Consider the following 19,602-nt stretch of genomic DNA (forward strand, 5'->3'; position numbering starts at 1 on the left):
TATTATATCTACATCTTACTACTTATGCACTGTTAAATTAAACCGAAGTTATCAATAGGATGTCTTCAAATTTTTAGAAAATGACTAAGGGTGCCGTGAGTCAAAAAAGGTTGGGAACTCCTGAACTAACCTGTCGACCATCAGAGATAGAAAAAAAATACATTAGATAGTTAACTTAAACTTAAAGACTATTTACTATATCATATTACTTTACATGTAATCGTGTACCTACGACTATTTAAATCTTTTAGAACATTAGGTTCTACCTAATCTAAGCAATATTACAACGCGAATATTTACAAAGAAAATTTATTTTTCTAAAATAGCATGGTTTCTGTTAATACTGAGAAAAAAACTATAACACCTTCTGTGTTTCTAAATTATACATTCAGATAGTTGACCAGTTTGACAATCATCCAGAAAACACATTAAATAAGACATATATGTTTCCAACAAACTATGTAATAAATATTTTTTTAACGCATTTTAAAAATATTTTATAACATGAAATATTTGTTTACAAACAATGCTTTGAAAATCTGAAAAGTTTGTTGATTTTCAAGAGAGCGAAATACAAAAATGTTAATTCACAATAGTCTTATATTAACGATAATAATATATCGTACAACATTTTTTAAAGTCGTTCAAAATCAAATGTCGAAACACTCGAAACCGAACATTTAGTCATTTACTGGAAGTATTTTTTATTTACTAAATTTTACGGCACACTGATAGTAATAACTGAGTATCGGTATAGTTATGTAGGTATAAAACTATAAAAGAATTCCTAATGGTTTATAGGTTTCTATAGGCCTATGGAGATCGGAATAATATGAAACGGTATGACCTCATAGCTTATATTTCGGGCGAAATCTTACAAGTGCCCCTCGATATGATAGACATTAGTTATTTATTATAAGTAAATAAACGTTCATTTCTTCTTTTATATTGATTGAGATAAGTTCATAATATTTTACCTATTCTTGTGTTTAATTGCATTTCCCCGATTACGATGGTTAATGTAATTCTTTTTACTTGGTAATATCTATGTTAATAATAATAAATACGGAAATAAAGAAATAAAGATAAAAAAGGTAATCACAAATCAATGCTGGTTATAAAAAAATAAAAAATAATTAAACTGTATTCTACTTTGTATCAAAAATAATGTTTCCAAAAGTTGAAGAATCAGAGCTAATAAAGAACGAGTTTAGCAGATTGAAAGGTAAGCCATTTTAATTAAATAAACATTATTTTTATAATTATTAATAATTATTAATCATGTACTTAAGCAAACTTAAATTGTTGTTTATTTATCATTAAGTTGTTTGTTTAATATTTAAGAATATATTTCCATAAGTTAAAAAAATACAAATTTAATTAAAGTTTGTGTTTACAAAAAAATAACGAGTTGCTTTTTTGCATTGGTTAATGAAGTCTTAAGTTTTAACTTTTTCATCAAAAATTTGTTCAAAACAATATTTATAGTCATTAAACACAACATTTGCAGAATACTAATATCTAATTATAATTTATTTTCTCTTTAAAATTAAATATTTAAATTCACTCGAAAAAAATAATGCATGAGTTTATTATTAAAATTTGACTACATAAATTATAATATAGCCATATGGAATAACTAATGATTATTCAAAATTGAATTTATATTAATTTTATATTAATTATTAATCGACATAGTACGTACGTACCTACAGTTATAATTTAAATACAATTTCTTCCATAAGAAGAATAACATTTTTTTTTCATTAAAATACATTTTGATATGATATACATCCAATTTCCAATATATATAGGTATATATATATATATATATATATTATATATAGATATTAATGTATGAATTACGACAATAATATTAATTGTATTGCATTTTTATTATATCCAATCACTATTTGTTTGAGACAATTGTTGTAAATTGGTTTTATATATTAATAATGAGGCGTAGTAAAACTCAACCTTGGAGTATTACAAGAAATATACCTTCTGCAAAACATATAATTCCCTTTTGATTTATTTACATTATTATTACACCATTAATGTTACAAACCTATATAAAAAGTGATTCATCAATCATGCTCGCCCCAGATTTTAAATTAATTAATGAATTTATTCCAATTCTAAATTTTGGAATTTTAAAATACACTTAAAAACCATACCTACTTGTAAATTCTTGAAATTGTAATTTTTTTTTCTGAAGAATTATTCTGTAGCAATGAAAACTTCTATTTTTTACAAATGGAAAACCCCTCTCTTTCTGATCGATATTCTAATGTTCTAAAACATAGATTTTAATATATTTTAGTATTATGCTACCAGCTCAATTAAAATTTCTCCAGAAAATTGAGTAATGAAATATACCTGCAGTAACGCCAACTGTTGAACTGTTCTATTTTTAATTTTATTTAATTTCATATATTATTTTATTTTCATATTGAAAATCTGGTTGTAGTGCACATAAACTAATTTTCTCATGCAAAGTATCTTCATTTATTATATCGAAATACATTTTATATTTCCTAGATTAAATCGAATAATGCAGATAATATATAGTAATATACATTAAAATTATACCATAATAGTTTTGAGTACGCTTACTTATTGCTTGAAAATATTTGCAAATTAAATATTATTTATTCTGAAATCCTAAATGGGCTGAATCTAAATGGTATAAATTACGTTAATTAAAAACAGATATTTCATACAACAATAATACAATTATGGTTTTGTAAATATTTAAGCGAATACTATATTATTTTGAACAAAGCTTTTTGGTGTTATACTACAATCATGTTTTTAAGGAATTTGTTATCTGGACCACACGGGTTCAGCACTGTACGCTGACAGTCAAATAAACAACGTGATGAAAGATCTGAAAACACACTTGTACGGAAATCCTCATTCGACCGGTGATCCGTCGGCAGCTTGTGAAAAACTCATAAATAATATTCGATTTAAGTACGTATAAAACCATTAAGAATAATATTATGTAGTTTTACATTCACATAAAATAATACGATTTTATCCGTAGAAATAAAATGAAAATTTAACTCTAAAAATACAAACAACCGAAGACTTACGTTCAACCGTCCGTCTTTTGGTTTCACGTATAATACTGAGCCCTGTACAAAAACCATTTATTTAATACATTTGTCATATTTTATGCCATAGCTTTATGTACAGTATAATATAGTGGGTTGGTTGGTAGGTGGTTTGAAATACGAACGTCGTAAAACGATAATAGAGCATAATATAATACACTATTATAGTTATTAGAAACCGAAGCTCGTCATTTAGGTACTTATTTTACGCGTCATATAATAAGTAACTTTAAGACTTAAACAACGTTTTCATTTCTCAGCCGAGGTAGTGAGTGCATTAGTTGATAAATTATTTTCAAAATAATCTAATTTCAACGTTTAAATGACAAAGGGATATTGTTCGGTAACGATGTCATTTATTATTACACCAGAATTATTACAAGTCATCAGCCGTATGAACTTTGGTTAGCTATACATAAACTTGTGGCGCTGACAAAATAGTATACATCGCACTAGAGACAAATGATAGTTGGACAAAGCTGTTGGAGTATACTTTGTATTTCGTAAAATTCGTTTGTCAACAATAAAGTGGCGCGTACACTTTACTTACACACAACTGCACACTATAATCCTAAACCACTATTAATTAATTTCTTTATAATAATAATTTTAAATCGGTTTAAAATTTATTTCTATAGATGTATACAAGTCGTAAACAAATATAATGTACGAAATCGGTTTTAAATGTTGCGCGTTTCTTAAATGATTGTAAATCAAGATGTACCTATACAGTATTATAGTATTATTGTGTGTCACATTCTTAGCCAGCTATAAAAGCTATAAAGTTATAAGCATACACCGTATACGTTTTTGTAAAACCAATTGTTACTACCTAACTATTGGTAGGCACATTTTATATTGTTATGTAATACATAATTATAATATACATAAGAAAATATAATAGGTACTTAAAATCAATGTAAGTACACAATACGGCACTGTCATTACTTTAAAACTGTATGTCATCCAGAAATTAATGTTAAAAATGAATGTTATGAAAATTATTATTGACATGATATTAAAATATAATGTTATCTAATAGTCTAATTGATTAAATAATCAATATTCTCTAATTTCTGATGATATTAATAATTTGTTTTCGTTAGTTTTTAATATTATTAGGTATAATAGTTATATTTTCAGTGAAGTGAAATTGTTTTGAATACATCTTTAAAATTTTAATTCGAGCGCGTATATTTCAATTAAGTACTTATTTCAATATTTCATAATTAATGTTTTCTGTGAAAATCAAACTTTTTAATTACATTTAATTTACAAAGTTGTTAATAATTTAGGCGTTCAGCGATCTGAAAATATAATTTCAGTAAAATTACTGAAATTGATACAAATTCAACAAATAATAATTTTGGTGTACTTAGAACTGTATAACTAATATTGTGTTACTTATAATAATAATTATTATAATTACAATTTATACATAAATATATATATAAAATCGATTTCTACATATTATAATAAATATTATATAGCCGTATTTATATTAAATAATAATATATATATTAAGTAGAAAATATATTATATTATATACTTTCTACTTAATAGTAAATAGTATCAAAGAATTAAGAAAATATAATTGTCAGTTAAAACTACATAGCGGATTTTCAGTACAAATCGATGAAATTATTTAATACTTATCAGACGGATTAAACGAAAATACTAAATAGGGATGTCATTAATTCAGATTATCTGAAACAAAAACAACAATATTGATGTCCAAATTTTAGTACAAACATTTTAATGTACAGTGTAAACAATTCAACTGAAAACCTATATGTTAGGCAATTGGTGTTAAAAGTTAAAATAAGATCCTTTGCTATGTCAAAATAACAAAAATGTTTTGGTAATAATTTATTAATCTTGAATTTTTTTCTATTTAGCAACTACGAGCTATGAAAAAAATTGTTGATTATATTATTTACCATTTATATTTTTCAATTTTTTTTATTGTTATCGTTAAAAATTTTACTTTTTTGAATTACATCACACATTATCAATTTCATACTCCAAAGCAAAATATTTTTCTGAAAATTTCAATGTACAAGTATAATAAAAAAATAGAATTATTTTTATAACGTAGTTAATAAAATATAATTATTTAAAATAATGATGATTGGAGAAGAGTACCCTGTAAAATATAAGTCTACTAATCCGCTCGTAAAAAATTTAAATACGTACCCACAGAGTTATAATAATTACAACTAATTAATTATCTTCTCAGTTAAAATCCAACCAATAACATTATGATTCACTTAATTTACATTTTACATTAATAAAAAAGAAAGATTATAAAGGGAGGGGGGCCAGAAGTTTAAAATTTATATCTCCAAAAGACACTCTTTAATTAGTACAAAGAATCTTAAGAATTTTAAGATATGATCTAAAACTGAAAGTATATTTGTAAATTCCAAAAACCAGAACTTAAATAAATGTATATTTTTTAATTAAAAAAGGGGGGGATAAAGCATGCTAGGTGAATCATACCATATAATATACATCATATTATAATATAATCGTTTAGCAGTACGTTATTAATTGCATGATTGTTTTTTGTCTCGTCCCCTCCCAGGATCCTTGAACACTTTAATACAAGACCCGAAAAGTACACCGTAATTTTCACTTCGGGTGCCACAGGAGCTTTGAAGACCGTAGCCGAATGTTTTGAGTGGGATGAAGACGACGACGACACTGAACCAAAAAACGCAATAAGTGAGAATGGTGAGATCATAATCTGATCTATATAAAATAGTCATCGACCGATAAAGATTCAGATATATAATTATTAAGTAGTTTTCAAACTTTGATTCTCTTAAAAAAAATGTATTTGTCATATACGCACAACATAATCAAAAAGAGTGATCAAATGTGTGATGCTCTTATGTTCCTATGCTCCTATGCTTCGTGACCTCGGACATACAGTAGGTCCCTATGATGGATGTGTTAAATTTGAATCCAATAATAGTTATCATTCTATACGAAAAACGATTATAAACGCAGATGATTTGTCAGCCTATGATATTATATTAATTTTCCATTGAATGGTGAAAATGGTGGTTTATGTTTTAATGTTCTGAACATCCTAAAATTAAATCTTACTCCAATTTAAACAACTGGTGTATGTTCAAGTTTCTACGACTAGTAATTTTTAGCTAAAACAAAAATCTAAAATTATTTAATAGTAAATCGTTATTTTATGCGTGAATTTTGGATTTCGTAAAAATTTAAACCTATTAAGGTAAAATTGTTTTAATCGGCCAACGCTCAACTTCTTTTATAATTATTGTAAACCAAACTTATGATAAATCTTGTATTACATTTTCAACTCTTAGCTACTTGTGAAAAACTAAGTGTTGTATTTTTTAACCTTAGATATAAATACAAAAAAATTTTATGAATTTTCAACTACAAAATAACTTGCAAATTATGACAAATTTGATATATTTCGTAAAAATTTAAACTTTAAACACTTAAAAAAAAACTTTGGCTAACGTTTTTTAAACTACAATAAGAACAACTTATAAGAAACTTTGTCTTAAATATTCAAATTTTTTACAAATTATTACTTCGTAGTTCAATCGACCTGTACGAAAAAGATTTCAAGGTCGTTTTTAAAGTGTATTATTTATACTTTTTTTTCTGTTGTCCACGAAAAACATGTAGCAGATGCTTCTAACTATAGATCAGAAAATACGCAAAAGGTTTCTGAATCATAATAAAATGTTGTTTTCTGATAAAAATTACTTTTCATACAACTGTTTAAATTGGTTCACGTACAAATAAAAAGTATAATTGATGACTTTGATCTTTCATCGAAAGCCCAGGCAGAATTTTCATCTCTTTCAGAACGAACTTCAAATTGTTGCAAACCATTTGACGAAAAACTTAATTAAATTATGGTGCACACACAAAAAAAAAACACACATCATTGTTAAATCAATACATTCATCACTACGTTCAAAATCTAAAATGGTATTTATCATGAAATCAAAAAATAATTTCATGCCCTTCAAATTAATAAAAACCTAAAGCCGTGCAAAAATATACAATATGATATTGTTTTCATTCGGCAAAAAAAATAATAAGCAAATGTGACTAATCTCATAAATTAGTAATACGAATATAATTTTGATTGATTAGAACAATTTGCGTATAGATTTTCTGAAGCAAGCAAGTGATAATATTTTAATTTTTAAAAAACCATAAAAAATTAATTCTATTCATAACGAATATAATGTCTTTTAATATTATTATACCGGCGATTATTGTTATTTGAATAAATGTCGAAATGTCAAATGAAAACGTCTCAAATACGGAGCGAATTATCATCGTGCCTTCACAATGAGACATCTGCAGTGACGCATTATATAATAGTATACCGACTAGTTATTGTAATATTATAATAGTGTCGTATAATGTGCTAGCAATGCGTTTACGCGTCTCGACGTGCAATCAATTGTTTGAAAGTGATTTAATATACACAAGAATTAAACGCTTCGCATTTTGGACAGGATATATCAACGGAATGAGACGTCGATCTCTCTCTCTCTCACTCTTTCTCCATTGTATAAATTCCCAAGTTTAATATCAAGTCATAATATTACGTAATAACGTTAATGTAATTTGATTCAAGTCTAATATAAATGTGACGTGGCAAAGTGATATCCAAAAACCACCATATCGCCAAAATCACGTATAAATACATAATAATAATATTATTGTATATATTTGACACATAGATATATAGTATGTACTTACATTTAAATTATTACGAAAACGTTAGATTATGTACATTAAAAAAAAAGCCTTATCATTAACACTTGAAGAAAAGCGAAATAGACACGCTCGTGCAATATATATGTATTTACCATATTTTCACTTATATATATGTGATCTACCGTTCATATAATATATTGCGCATACGATCTAAATTACTACCCTCTTATACATATATATATATATATATATATATATATATATATGTGTGTGTGTATACACACGATTACGCACATATGCATAATATGAGGATTTTATTTTATAGTAAATTAACTTACCCTTATTTTAATTGTCAAGTCTGGCTTGTCAGGTATTCGATGAATGCAGCAATAAGAGATAGATTCAATATTAATCAAAGACACGAATAATATATATTATTAATATTAAGACAACACTTTTATTATTTATAACACAACAATACTATTTTATGATAAAATATGTTATTTAACCCTTAACGTATGACCGCTTCCAAAGGCCCACATGGGGAGATTGTCATCGTGTGCAAGAGCTCGATGAACGATTGGTGCAGTTAGATGGGTTCAATTGTTTATTTTAGATAAAGACCAAGACATAACAATACGCAATATGACCATGGATAATCATAATGAACGACTGTATTATATAATAATATAGTGTATGTATTTATTTATAAATACACCTTGATTACTCAGTTATGAAAAGTGGCTATCATTACACACTAAACTCAAAAGTTTTATGAAGATTTATTGAAATATATATTATATAGGTATAATACGATAAAACTAAAAATAATTATGTGATCACCCGCGATGTGAATTCAATGATATTTTTCATATCGATTAATTTCATTCTAAATTCAAAATAACTAATAGGTAGGCAATTTTTTTTATTTTTTTATTTGAAAAAATATGAAATGTTTGCATATTTTATAAGTTGATAGGTGCATATAGTTGCTTTTTCATCGCGTGATTGGGGAAATAAAATATAATATGGATTTATTGTAGCTAGTACCGTATTAATATTATTGTATTGTATTTTATATAAAAATTGTACTCAATTAAACGATTTTTTTTATACAAACATGATTCAAATAAATGTTACTTAGAGGGGTTAGTATACCGATACATTTTTTCTATTATTTTATGCGTGTTGTTTATTGATAACTTTTAAACTAGGTACCTAGTTAAAAAATAATAATGAATTAATTTTATTGAGTTTATTTTGCATAATTTCACATATTATGTATGTGTTATAAAACGGTTGATGAATAGTTTTTTTTTTTTTTTTGAGTGAATTAAATTTATAAATCGGCTTTAAACTTTTACACGGCCGACTTATACTATTGCAATTAAACGCAGACATACCTATCTAACTCGTTGCCCGTAGTTGGAATTATTCATGTATACCTACCTACAATTGAAATTATTACAATGATCGAAACGATAAAAAAATTGAATGTCTAATAATAATATTGTTTTACGAATGGCATTTACTTGTTTTCGTTTATAAAAAAAAACCCTCTTGCCATCATTCTATCAACTGTGCTGCTGCAGATGCAATTTACCGGTCTCGGGGAGGTACCTTTGCGTACACGCAAGACAATCACACTTCAGTGTTGGGCATGAGAGAGTTGATGCCGACGGAAAATCTACTGTGTCTTACTCGAGACGAAGCTCACGAGGCTTTGGACAATATGCCGTCTGCGGACAGTTTTCGTTCGACGAGTTCTAGAAATTCGTTGTTCGCTTATCCCGCTCAATCCAATTTTTCCGGTACGAAGTATCCTTTGAAATGGATCGAAACGTGCCGGAATGGAGCGCTTGACCTGTACACTGGAAATCGCGTCAAGTCCAGGTAATAAATAATAATATTTTAACACGCGTATTATTACTATCTTCTATTTTTAGACATAAAGTTCGAGATTTAAATTATATTTACTGTTTAGTCCATTGTAAAATGAATTTAACAATTTTAAATCGTTACCTGTACCTACCATATTGTACAATATAGATATTTTACTACTTGTTTTGATGATCTGATCGTCTTTGTATTTTATTATAATTTTGTTGACTTCGGCCACTGATTATATTACATTATAATATGGGTAACCGTTCAAGATGGTAATTTAATCATTGTGCAGATGGTACACTGTTCTAGACGCTTCCGCTTACGTGCCCTGTAACCATCTGGACTTGGGAAAATACAAGCCCGACTTCATAGCTGTGTCGTTTTACAAAATGTTCGGTTATCCAACCGGTCTAGGGGCGCTGTTGGTCCGTAATAAAACAGGAGTGGCGGTACTCCGCAGGAAAAAATATTTTGGCGGCGGTACGGTTGAAGTAGTCCTTGCACGAAATCGACATCACGTGTTTAAAAAAAAATTCCATGAGAAGTAAGATTCTTTATTCTGTTAAAACTTATTTAAAAGTATAATGATTTTATTATAATTATATTGTATTAAATATTTATGTCATACTCGTAGGTATATAAAAATTTACTCGACTAATTTACTTGTTCATTATTTCTCATATGTTTATAAGTATAGATACTTTAATTAGTTACTTGCTCGTCATAATATAACACGTTGACAGCGATAAATTAAATCCTGGTGAATTTAATCCTCCTTAAACTTCGTTAAATTTAAACTGCACAGATTTTTATCACAAATATATTTGAATTATTTTGGTCAAATATAAAATATAGGTCTAAATAGCTGTATACAATCATAAAAAAATATTTTATTTCCGGCAACCGATGGCAGCAATATATATATATAAATAAAAAACGATATGTTTTCGTGAATCAAATTCAACTATAGTCAATATATTTTTATGTGTTGTAAAGTAGTAAAATACAAGTAATAAAAAATTGCCTATGACACTACCACTACGGACGGATTGAAGAATATTTTTTTAAAATCGATCGAAAACTTTGGATTTGTATAAGAGTCATCCGTTCTAGTCCTTTTATTTTATACAGTAGATATATTGATAAATATAATTATTATGACGGTTCATCCTTTCACGGATAAATATATTTGTACGTTTATAGTAAGTACCTATAAAATATAATGACACTAGCGAGTACACGGTATTATATTATATTGTATCATAACCTACGTATATACGTATTTAGTATTTACCACGGAAATAAATCCTTACATTCTAATCAGTGTTTAAAGTATTATAACGGCAGGTACACGCACACACATACACATACACATAATACTTACATTTTCTTTTATTCAAAATATAATGGACAGATGATGGGTACAATTTATTATTTTTTTTTCGAATAGAGATCGTTTTAAGTTTTTTACTATTAGTCCCTTAAACATTACAGTCATTATAGCACCTGTGTATTATTCGGTATACTCAAAATCGCAATCGATCCTCAGATTATTAATTAACATTGTTTATTTTTCAATGCCGAATATAAGATTCACACGACTTCATACTTTTACGTGTACTTACACATACACTATATTATCTGTTGCAGGTTCGAAGACGGTACGGTCGACTTCTTGTCAGTAGTGGCCGTTGGCCACGGACTTGACACTTTGCGCGCGCTGGCCGGTCCTATGCGAGCGGTGGCCTGCCGGACATTCGGGCTGGCCGCGTACCTGTACGACCAGATGTCCGGGGCGCGGCACGGAAATGGATCGCCGGTGTTCCGGATGTACGCGGACACGGAGTACCGGTGCGAGAGCACGCAGGGCGGCGTCGTGAACTTCAACGTGCTCAGAGCCAACGGCCAATACGTCGGCTACAACGAGGTCAGTATACGAAAACGCCGTGAAATTTTGGACGCGATTTCTCGACGACACCGATCTGTCGATTTTCGTAGACACTTTAAACATTAAATTGGCGAGTAAAATAAAATAAGAGCAAAAATAATAATGATTTGTATAAATTTAATGGGAAATTTCATTTTCCTTTTCCCGTTAATATTCCGTGTCACCCCGGTTAAGAACCACTGATCTAAAGTCCATAATATACGATCTATAAGCGCACAATGACACTAATATTTATCATTATATAATTTCTAATATAATATTTCTGTACGTATTGGATTTTTTTAAAAAAATATATTATGCGATTTGAGTTTATCGGCTGTGGTTATTGAGAATTTAAAGACTTATAAATTTATTATTTATCGGACAAATTGCCAAACAAAACTGTGGTAAATTACAAAATATGAGTTAATAAAATATTAAAATAGATGTTCAATATCATTATGACATCTTATGGTCGCACGGTAGACATCAATTTGACAGTACAATATTTCCACACTTATTGTTTTTGTAAATACCGACGGTCACTTCGTCAGTGGCAGCTAACTGTGATCCAAAAGAGGTCATAAAACTGTATTTTTAAAAGAAAATGGTTTTTTTAACTTATTAATTTATTAAGATTGCTCGTATTTTTGCAATTTATAGCAATTCTATACGTCATACATTTTACAGTAAATGCACTATACAGATATTTAAATTAAAGAAATATTTTTGCTACACACTGCACTGTATTTATACTTAATATAGGTAGGTGCCTATTAAATTAAAAACGATAACACGTTGTCCACCAAATAATTAATCAGTTATCAACAATGCATTAATTGAACTGTAAATAAATAATAATATAAAGATAAAATTAATATACTTACTCTGTATCTAAATCGTATAATATAATATATATTATTATGTTTTTATTTCCCAAAACATGTACAGAGCGATTCACCGAGCAAAACGTGTAGCTTACAGTTATTCAGAATCTGATTTACAAAATTTCCAAATAATGTACTTAAAGAGCTTATTTTTGAATTCTTGTGATTTTTTGCGATACTCGATGAATATTACCTATGTGAACTATGTAGTATAATATACAATATACATGCTATAAATAATTAAATGGATAATTATTTTGAAAAATTTGTTTTACCTAACTCAAAATTTGAATGAGTAGTTTCTTAATTATTAAAATGTTCAAACTAAAGATAATAAATTTGGAAGTTATAATGCTTTGAAAATGTCAAGTATCCAATCAATATTAATACATTGACATTTATACAATTGTATAATTTATAAAAATGGTTCAAGTATAATAAATACTAGGTACGATATTACATCTATTTTATCTTTTTGTACAACCAATTTGAAAATTGTATTGTTGTTTATTTAACTATAAGCAACAATTTTAAACATCATAATAGATATAGTATGAAAGTATGTAAATATAGTTAGATACCTACCTAAATAATATGTAAAACTCTGTCCAGACCAAAAAACAAAACGAGAGCGATAATTTAAATTCAGTAATAAGTAAAATTTTATAATAAATGATTCTAAAACTGTAAAAATACAAAATTATTTAAATTAATATCATTTTATTAGGTGCATTAGGTAGTTCACTAATACATGTAAAAACAATCTCTCTGTATACAAAAATATTTTTCAATCGCTTCAATCCCACTTATTTACACCAGATAAGAATAATAACGAAGTGTCCTATACTAAACGTGCGTTGTTTGAAATGATTAGGTAGTAAATGCTGTATACGCTCGATACAAAATACTTCAACTTAAACATCTATTACTTGCAATATTGGTAAGTTTAACACGACACATGTCTATTTAATCTTTATCAAAATATTTATTTATTGAATTTACATTTTTTTTTTTGTTAGTACCAAGTAGGTAGTTTATTATGAAATTTTTTTAAATATTTATTATGTAACAGTGTAAATTTTTATTGATTATTAATTTGTTTTCATTTTTACTAATGTAACTATTTTATAATTATTAACATTAAACGTATTTTTATTTGTATGAGTGCTATTAACTTAAGTGTATCTACATGAAGTTTATGTTTATTCTTAAATTGTTAAATATTTCTCAATAACATATCATAACGAATACCTACTATTAGGTTATAATAAAGCAAAAGTTTATTATAATTAAAACGTCCAATTTACCTTTTTACTTTACCTAAGTGAATAACTACAACTGTAGAAAATGCTACACCTAACTAATTTTAAATTAGTAAATTTGTTTTCATTTGAGTACGTCGAGTACGATAATTAATACCTAGTCATCTATTGTTTTTGAATACATCTGAAAATATTGTGAACAATAATACTAATGATTAATGACATAGGTAATATAAATTATAGGCTTTCGCTATATTTGAATAAATAAACATATAACCGTTTTATAATATTTACTGTATTGTCTGTATTTTAATTGGAAAGAAATTTATCAAAACAATAAAAACTACTTTGCGCAGTGAAATTCCAATTTATTACCACACCTCAATTATTATATTACAAAAATTGATTAAATAAATCAGTGTAACGTATAGTTGTTCGATTATTATTTAATAATATATGTTTTTATACCCTATATAATATGCATTTTAATATTTAAATGAATAACGAGTTAGCTTATATATTTAGACTTAGATATGTTGAGTGTTGATCATAATTTATTACATTTTCATATGAGTAGGTAGGTATGTAATTATATGATATCGGTGATCATATTATATTGTTAACACAATATTCTAGGATTAAGTTAACACAGTTAGTTTTGAATATTGGCAATTATTATAATGACTGTAATATACCTAAGTGCTCTTTGTGTGAAAGATATTTGATGTGTGATTATGTACAAATATTATAATGCGTATTATTATTGTGTATTATAATCGTATTTCATCCAAGATGTATATTCACGACATTGGCGCATTTAAAGCTCGATAAGTGAGATGGAGGTGGAGAGGATAATCTTTTTCATAGAGCTCTTGACGCGTCTTAGAGCACCCACTCGACACCCCAAATATTAATCGACTGAAATTATAGTTTTATTTCATTATCGTAGGTAGTTATAACTTATGTCTATTTTTCTAGAGGGGAGGCTATCCTCTCAAGTACCTAACTATTAACTATATATTCGCAATGACGCGTTTTGTTTTATAGGTACATCATAATATATATTATATTCAAATCGTTGTCGTTTTCAGGTGAAAAACTTAGCCAATAACTACGGTATAGTACTCCGAGTAGGTTGTTTTTGCAACCCCGGGGCGTGTCAAGCGCATTTGGGCCATACAGACCAGGAGTTGAGACGAAACCAAGAGGTGATGTGAGTACCTCTATACCCGCAACTGATAGTAATAACGCAATATTATTACCGCAGTAGACAATATTAATATCATTACAGAGGTCACGTTTGCGGCGATCACATTGATCTTATTGACAACCGGCCGACAGGATCTGTTCGGGTCTCGTTTGGATATTCGTCTAGCGAATCAGACGCAGATACACTTTACAATACACTCGTCGAACAATTTTGGCAAAACAATTCAATGGCACCCATCGACCGACCACAGATCTCAATTGAAGAGTAATATATTATATGGCTATTGATAATTAATTGGAATCGAATCGAACGCTGCTGAGTGCAAAAATCCCGTATTTTTGTATTTCGCGGTGTTCAGTGGTATTTATATTCGTCTATCACTGATGTGCCTAACGTGTGATCCGACTCCACCTTAATGTCCGAAAATTGTTTTTTGGTTTACCAATACAATATTATATTATGCGTGGCATACCTATAAGGATTAACTTGACGTTTTTTAAACGCTTAACGTTTAAAACGTTTGAAATTTTAAAGTGTCCAGATAGTCAACGTTCGTCCTCCTCCTCCTCCTCCTCCTCCTCCTCCTCCTCGAAAACCATTGCTTGAATCGTGTTACTTTACTCAGATCAAATACTTATATTTTATATTTATATATATCGTACAATAATTATATAACGTTGTCAAACTATGTATATACAGGTACAATAAAATGGATTTGCGCGTATCGAGGATTTTCGTTTATCCGATCAAGTCTTGCGGGGCATACGAAACGGACGAATGGGAATTGGAACCATACGGGTTTAAATACGACCGAAGCTGGGCGGTGGTCAGTAGCTCGGGAGTGTGTATGACACAAATGGAAGAGCCAAAACTCTGTCTGGTGAAACCTTATTTCGATTTAAAAAGCGGAACCATGACACTCGTGTACGCAGGTGAATCTCAACAGACTTTGATACAATGATTACACTTAGGAGTATTTTGTCCGTGTACCCTAAGTATAAAATGATTTACTGTTACAATGTAATTCTTAAAATTGACGACACAGTGAAAACACGATTATCATAATGCGCACTAGTTAATCTTAAACGGCAGCTTATTCACCCGTGAAAAATTAAATCCCCGCGGTTTACCCCGTCTTAAAATCCGTTAAATGTAAGCTATAACCATATTATTTTTAACACAGTAATTTGGTCCAAGAAAAAAATACAGTCAATACAGGTCTAAAATTATATACGATTACAAGACCTATAACTTTTTCATTGTATGTAGGTATAACCATATACCTAATACCTACGTAAACAAACAAATATTATCGATTTTCTTTGAAATGTAAAATTTAAACAAGCTAAATTAACTTCGAAATATACACATCCTTTCAAATATATATGATTACTTATAAAGTTATTTACCAGAAAACCAGAACCAAGAGTAAATTGTTGCGGGCGTTGGCTAACGTGTATAAAAAAAAATATAGGTGCGTACCAGCTATGATCTGATATAACTTGACAAATACAAACACCATTCGCCGAACCTATATAGTAGATAGGTTGCCAGTTTTGGTATTTGAGTATTAAAAAAAAATACCTACAAATGCATACATTTTATGTTTGAAACAGATTGTACTTGTATTTCGAGTTTAATAATGATGTAAGAATTTCAAAATACTAACCATTGATTAAAATATTATTTGTGTAATATTTTCCTTAACAAAAAAAAAAAAAAAAATACTAACATTTTTAAAATTTCTTCTTCCATTATTTGTATTAAAGAAAACAAAGATGAAGTTCCGATGGTAGTTTCTCTGGAGACGAAACAAACCGACGCTAAGAAAAAGGAAGGCAAAATATGTTGGGGTGGGTCCTTGGAAGGAATCGACTGTGGTGACGAAGTAGCCGAATGGCTAAGTTGGAACCTCGACCGGCCCGGGTTGAGACTCATAAGGTGCACTGTCCGCCATACGGCACCAAAACAGTATGGTAAGCTAATAAGTCACTCAAATTGCATTTACTAATAAACGATTTAAGCGCAATAATTACACACGTCAAACAAAATATAATGATAGGCTAGGCCAATTAATTTTATCGTTGCATGATATAATTTCTTGGTCCAGTTTTATTACATTCTATAAGTATATAGTTACATACTATTATAGTGACACAGAAAGTATGTAGTCGCCGCTTATTAGTTATTGAACTCTTCGGTAATGGACTAATTCGCCAATCAGACTCGACTATAATATAGGATAGTATAGGTTCACATGTTCAGGTACTAATAACACATGAAAAAATCGTTTATTTAACTCACTGCACAGCTGATTAATATAGTCAACGATGTATATTGAACGATATATTTTCACATTTTATCCATTTTTTCGATTTTATAGATACTTATTTCTATCCTCACCTGATAATACTATTTTCTCGACTTGCCACACATCTAAAAATATTTAAGATTTTAAAAATATATTTCTAATAAAATTTTAAGTCATAACAAAACATTATTTTCGAAAAAAAATATATTTTATTTATTTATAGTTATAGTGTTGTCAATTTTCATATTTTTTCTTTATGATTGACAACATAAATAATTATAAACGCTTAACAATGAGTATTTATTATAATACCTAGCTAAATACAATATATTTGTATATTTATAATATTAATTATAATATACATATTATTTATCCTTTTATTCTTCCCAAAGTGAGTCCAATAAGCGACGACTAAATGCGTATACAGATACCTACGTACAATAACACATAAACCCACGCCTGCAATTATCAAATAAGTACCTATTAATTATTATTATACAGGAAATATGTTATTATTTTAAAAACTGCATAGTTATTCCATAATCTAACAGGTGCCAAATTATTTCAAAACAATTCGATTATAAAACTAACTTTTAAGTACCTAACTGAAAACCCAGTCGTTTGCACTCTACAGATTAGGTTGGAAATCAAATTTATACTTTATAGATCATTTAATGATACATTAAACAATCGTACCAATAGGAATAGTGTAGAATTGTTACAACTTCTTGCTATACACCACGTGCCTAGGAAGATACTATCTAATTTTAATTGTATGGACTTTAGGAAGGATAGATTCAAAGGTAATGGGTAATAACGCATGCCAGTATCTGTTGTTCACACAACCGACGATCAAATGGTTACAGCAAGAAATGGAAAACGATATAACGGAAATAGTAAAATATATTTCATTATTGTTGTTAATAATAAATTACTAACGACTGTAACATATCGCATCATCATTACAGGATGAAGATAACTTACTATTTCGATTTCGAGGTAACTTATTGATTTCTGGCAACGATCTGCCAGCCCATGCTGAATTATCTTGGGGAGAATTGGACATCGGTGGTATCAAACTTAAAGTATGACAGACAATTCATCTATATTATATTTTTATTTCAACTGCAGTTGCAGTGTGAAGTGTCATAAAATAACGCTACACTAAATTATATGTTCATAGTACGATTCGCCTTGCGAAAGGTGCAAAATGGTGAATATCGATCAGGACACATCGGAGAGCATTTATAAACCACTGTCCATATTAGGCCAAAACAAGTTTGAAAATAAAAACGTTTTCGGAATCTATTTGAATCGAGAAGATACGCAAAAATGTAAAATGCGAGTTGGACAACAGTGCATGGTCATCAAAAAAAATATATGATTTGTTAGGATAAGTAAACTTACAATGTTATTATGATTTATTATTTATGCGTAGGTACACGTCTAATAAAATTAACTTATAAGACGACAATCGCGTACCTACCTAAATCATTATAAGGGAATAAAAGCATTGTTTTTTATGAATATAATAATTCATTATTATAATTATTGTGAGCCTCGGAACATAAAGATATCAGGATTTTTAAGTACCTTAATTATATTTAATTTCGAGCACACGCGAATTGACCGAATCTATTTTCTTCCACTTAAAAATTAAGAATAATAAAATTAATATACTTTTATGTCATGTTATAATAACTAAATATATATTACCAATGAATTATTAACAATTATATATTTTTTTATAAATACAGAATATAAACCATTTCAGAAACAAATTAATACTTAGGTATTTTAAGAAAAAAACCTATTCGACAGATGTATAAATTATTTAACTTTTTGTAATTTCTACAAAAAGTCTACCTACTTCGCAAATAGGTACGTAAGTTCCTTTCCCAGTCAATTCTCGAGTTGGTACGAACATTTTCAAAATCGTGTTTGTATGACAGCGAATTGAATTTTATTTTGTACATCTACAAATTTTAAAATTGATTTCATACAATGTCACATTATAGTATGATAACATCTTTTAAATATTAGCTACCAAAAAGTGTGTGGTGTTGAAATGAGTGTGTAATTTATACAAGTCTGTACAATTTATTGGAATATTGTTTAAATGTTATAATTGAGCCACTCGCAATACAATAATATTTCTTATCACGGTGTATTATTGATAAGATGCATAAATGAGTGTTTTATAGTTTTATAGGAGCAAGGTAATTATTTTTTGTACGCAAAAAAAATATACAAATAATAAACCACGGA

The 19,602-nt window shown here is 28.3% G+C and overlaps 1 protein-coding gene and 1 long non-coding RNA gene across 2 annotated transcripts; one reads left to right on the forward strand and one right to left on the reverse strand.

Moving 5' to 3' along the window:
* Window positions 1-1,087: 1,087 nt before the first annotated feature.
* LOC114132067 (molybdenum cofactor sulfurase 3) lies at window positions 1,088-19,067 on the forward strand. The gene is made up of 13 exons (XM_027997451.2): window positions 1,088-1,225; window positions 2,820-2,976; window positions 5,707-5,855; window positions 9,443-9,743; window positions 10,030-10,281; window positions 11,388-11,664; window positions 14,905-15,026; window positions 15,105-15,287; window positions 15,723-15,955; window positions 16,793-16,999; window positions 18,121-18,230; window positions 18,303-18,419; window positions 18,518-19,067. The coding sequence occupies exons 1-13, from the start codon at window positions 1,168-1,170 to the stop codon at window positions 18,716-18,718; spliced, it is 2,367 nt and encodes a 788-aa protein (XP_027853252.1). The 5' UTR covers window positions 1,088-1,167; the 3' UTR covers window positions 18,719-19,067.
* On the reverse strand, window positions 16,820-18,126 carry LOC126551516 (uncharacterized). Its single transcript, XR_007605446.1, has 2 exons — window positions 17,328-18,126; window positions 16,820-17,253 (listed from the first exon to the last, which is right to left on the reverse strand). It is a non-coding gene; the product is annotated as an uncharacterized LOC126551516 (long non-coding RNA).
* Window positions 19,068-19,602: the final 535 nt, after the last annotated feature.

The sequence above is a fragment of the Aphis gossypii genome, chromosome 3 (assembly GCF_020184175.1).
Source record: "Aphis gossypii isolate Hap1 chromosome 3, ASM2018417v2, whole genome shotgun sequence".
Lineage (NCBI taxonomy): Eukaryota > Metazoa > Arthropoda > Insecta > Hemiptera > Aphididae > Aphis > Aphis gossypii.

Excerpts from the sequence above, each read along its gene's own strand:
- LOC114132067 (XM_027997451.2), top strand. The coding sequence starts at position 1,168 with ATGTTTCCAAAAGTTGAAGAATCAGAGCTAATAAAGAACGAGTTTAGC. Across the intron at positions 9,744-10,029 it reads GGAAATCGCGTCAAGTCCAG|ATGGTACACTGTTCTAGACG; the intron begins GTAATAAATAAT and ends ATCATTGTGCAG. Across the intron at positions 17,000-18,120 it reads TACGGCACCAAAACAGTATG|GAAGGATAGATTCAAAGGTA; the intron begins GTAAGCTAATAA and ends TATGGACTTTAG.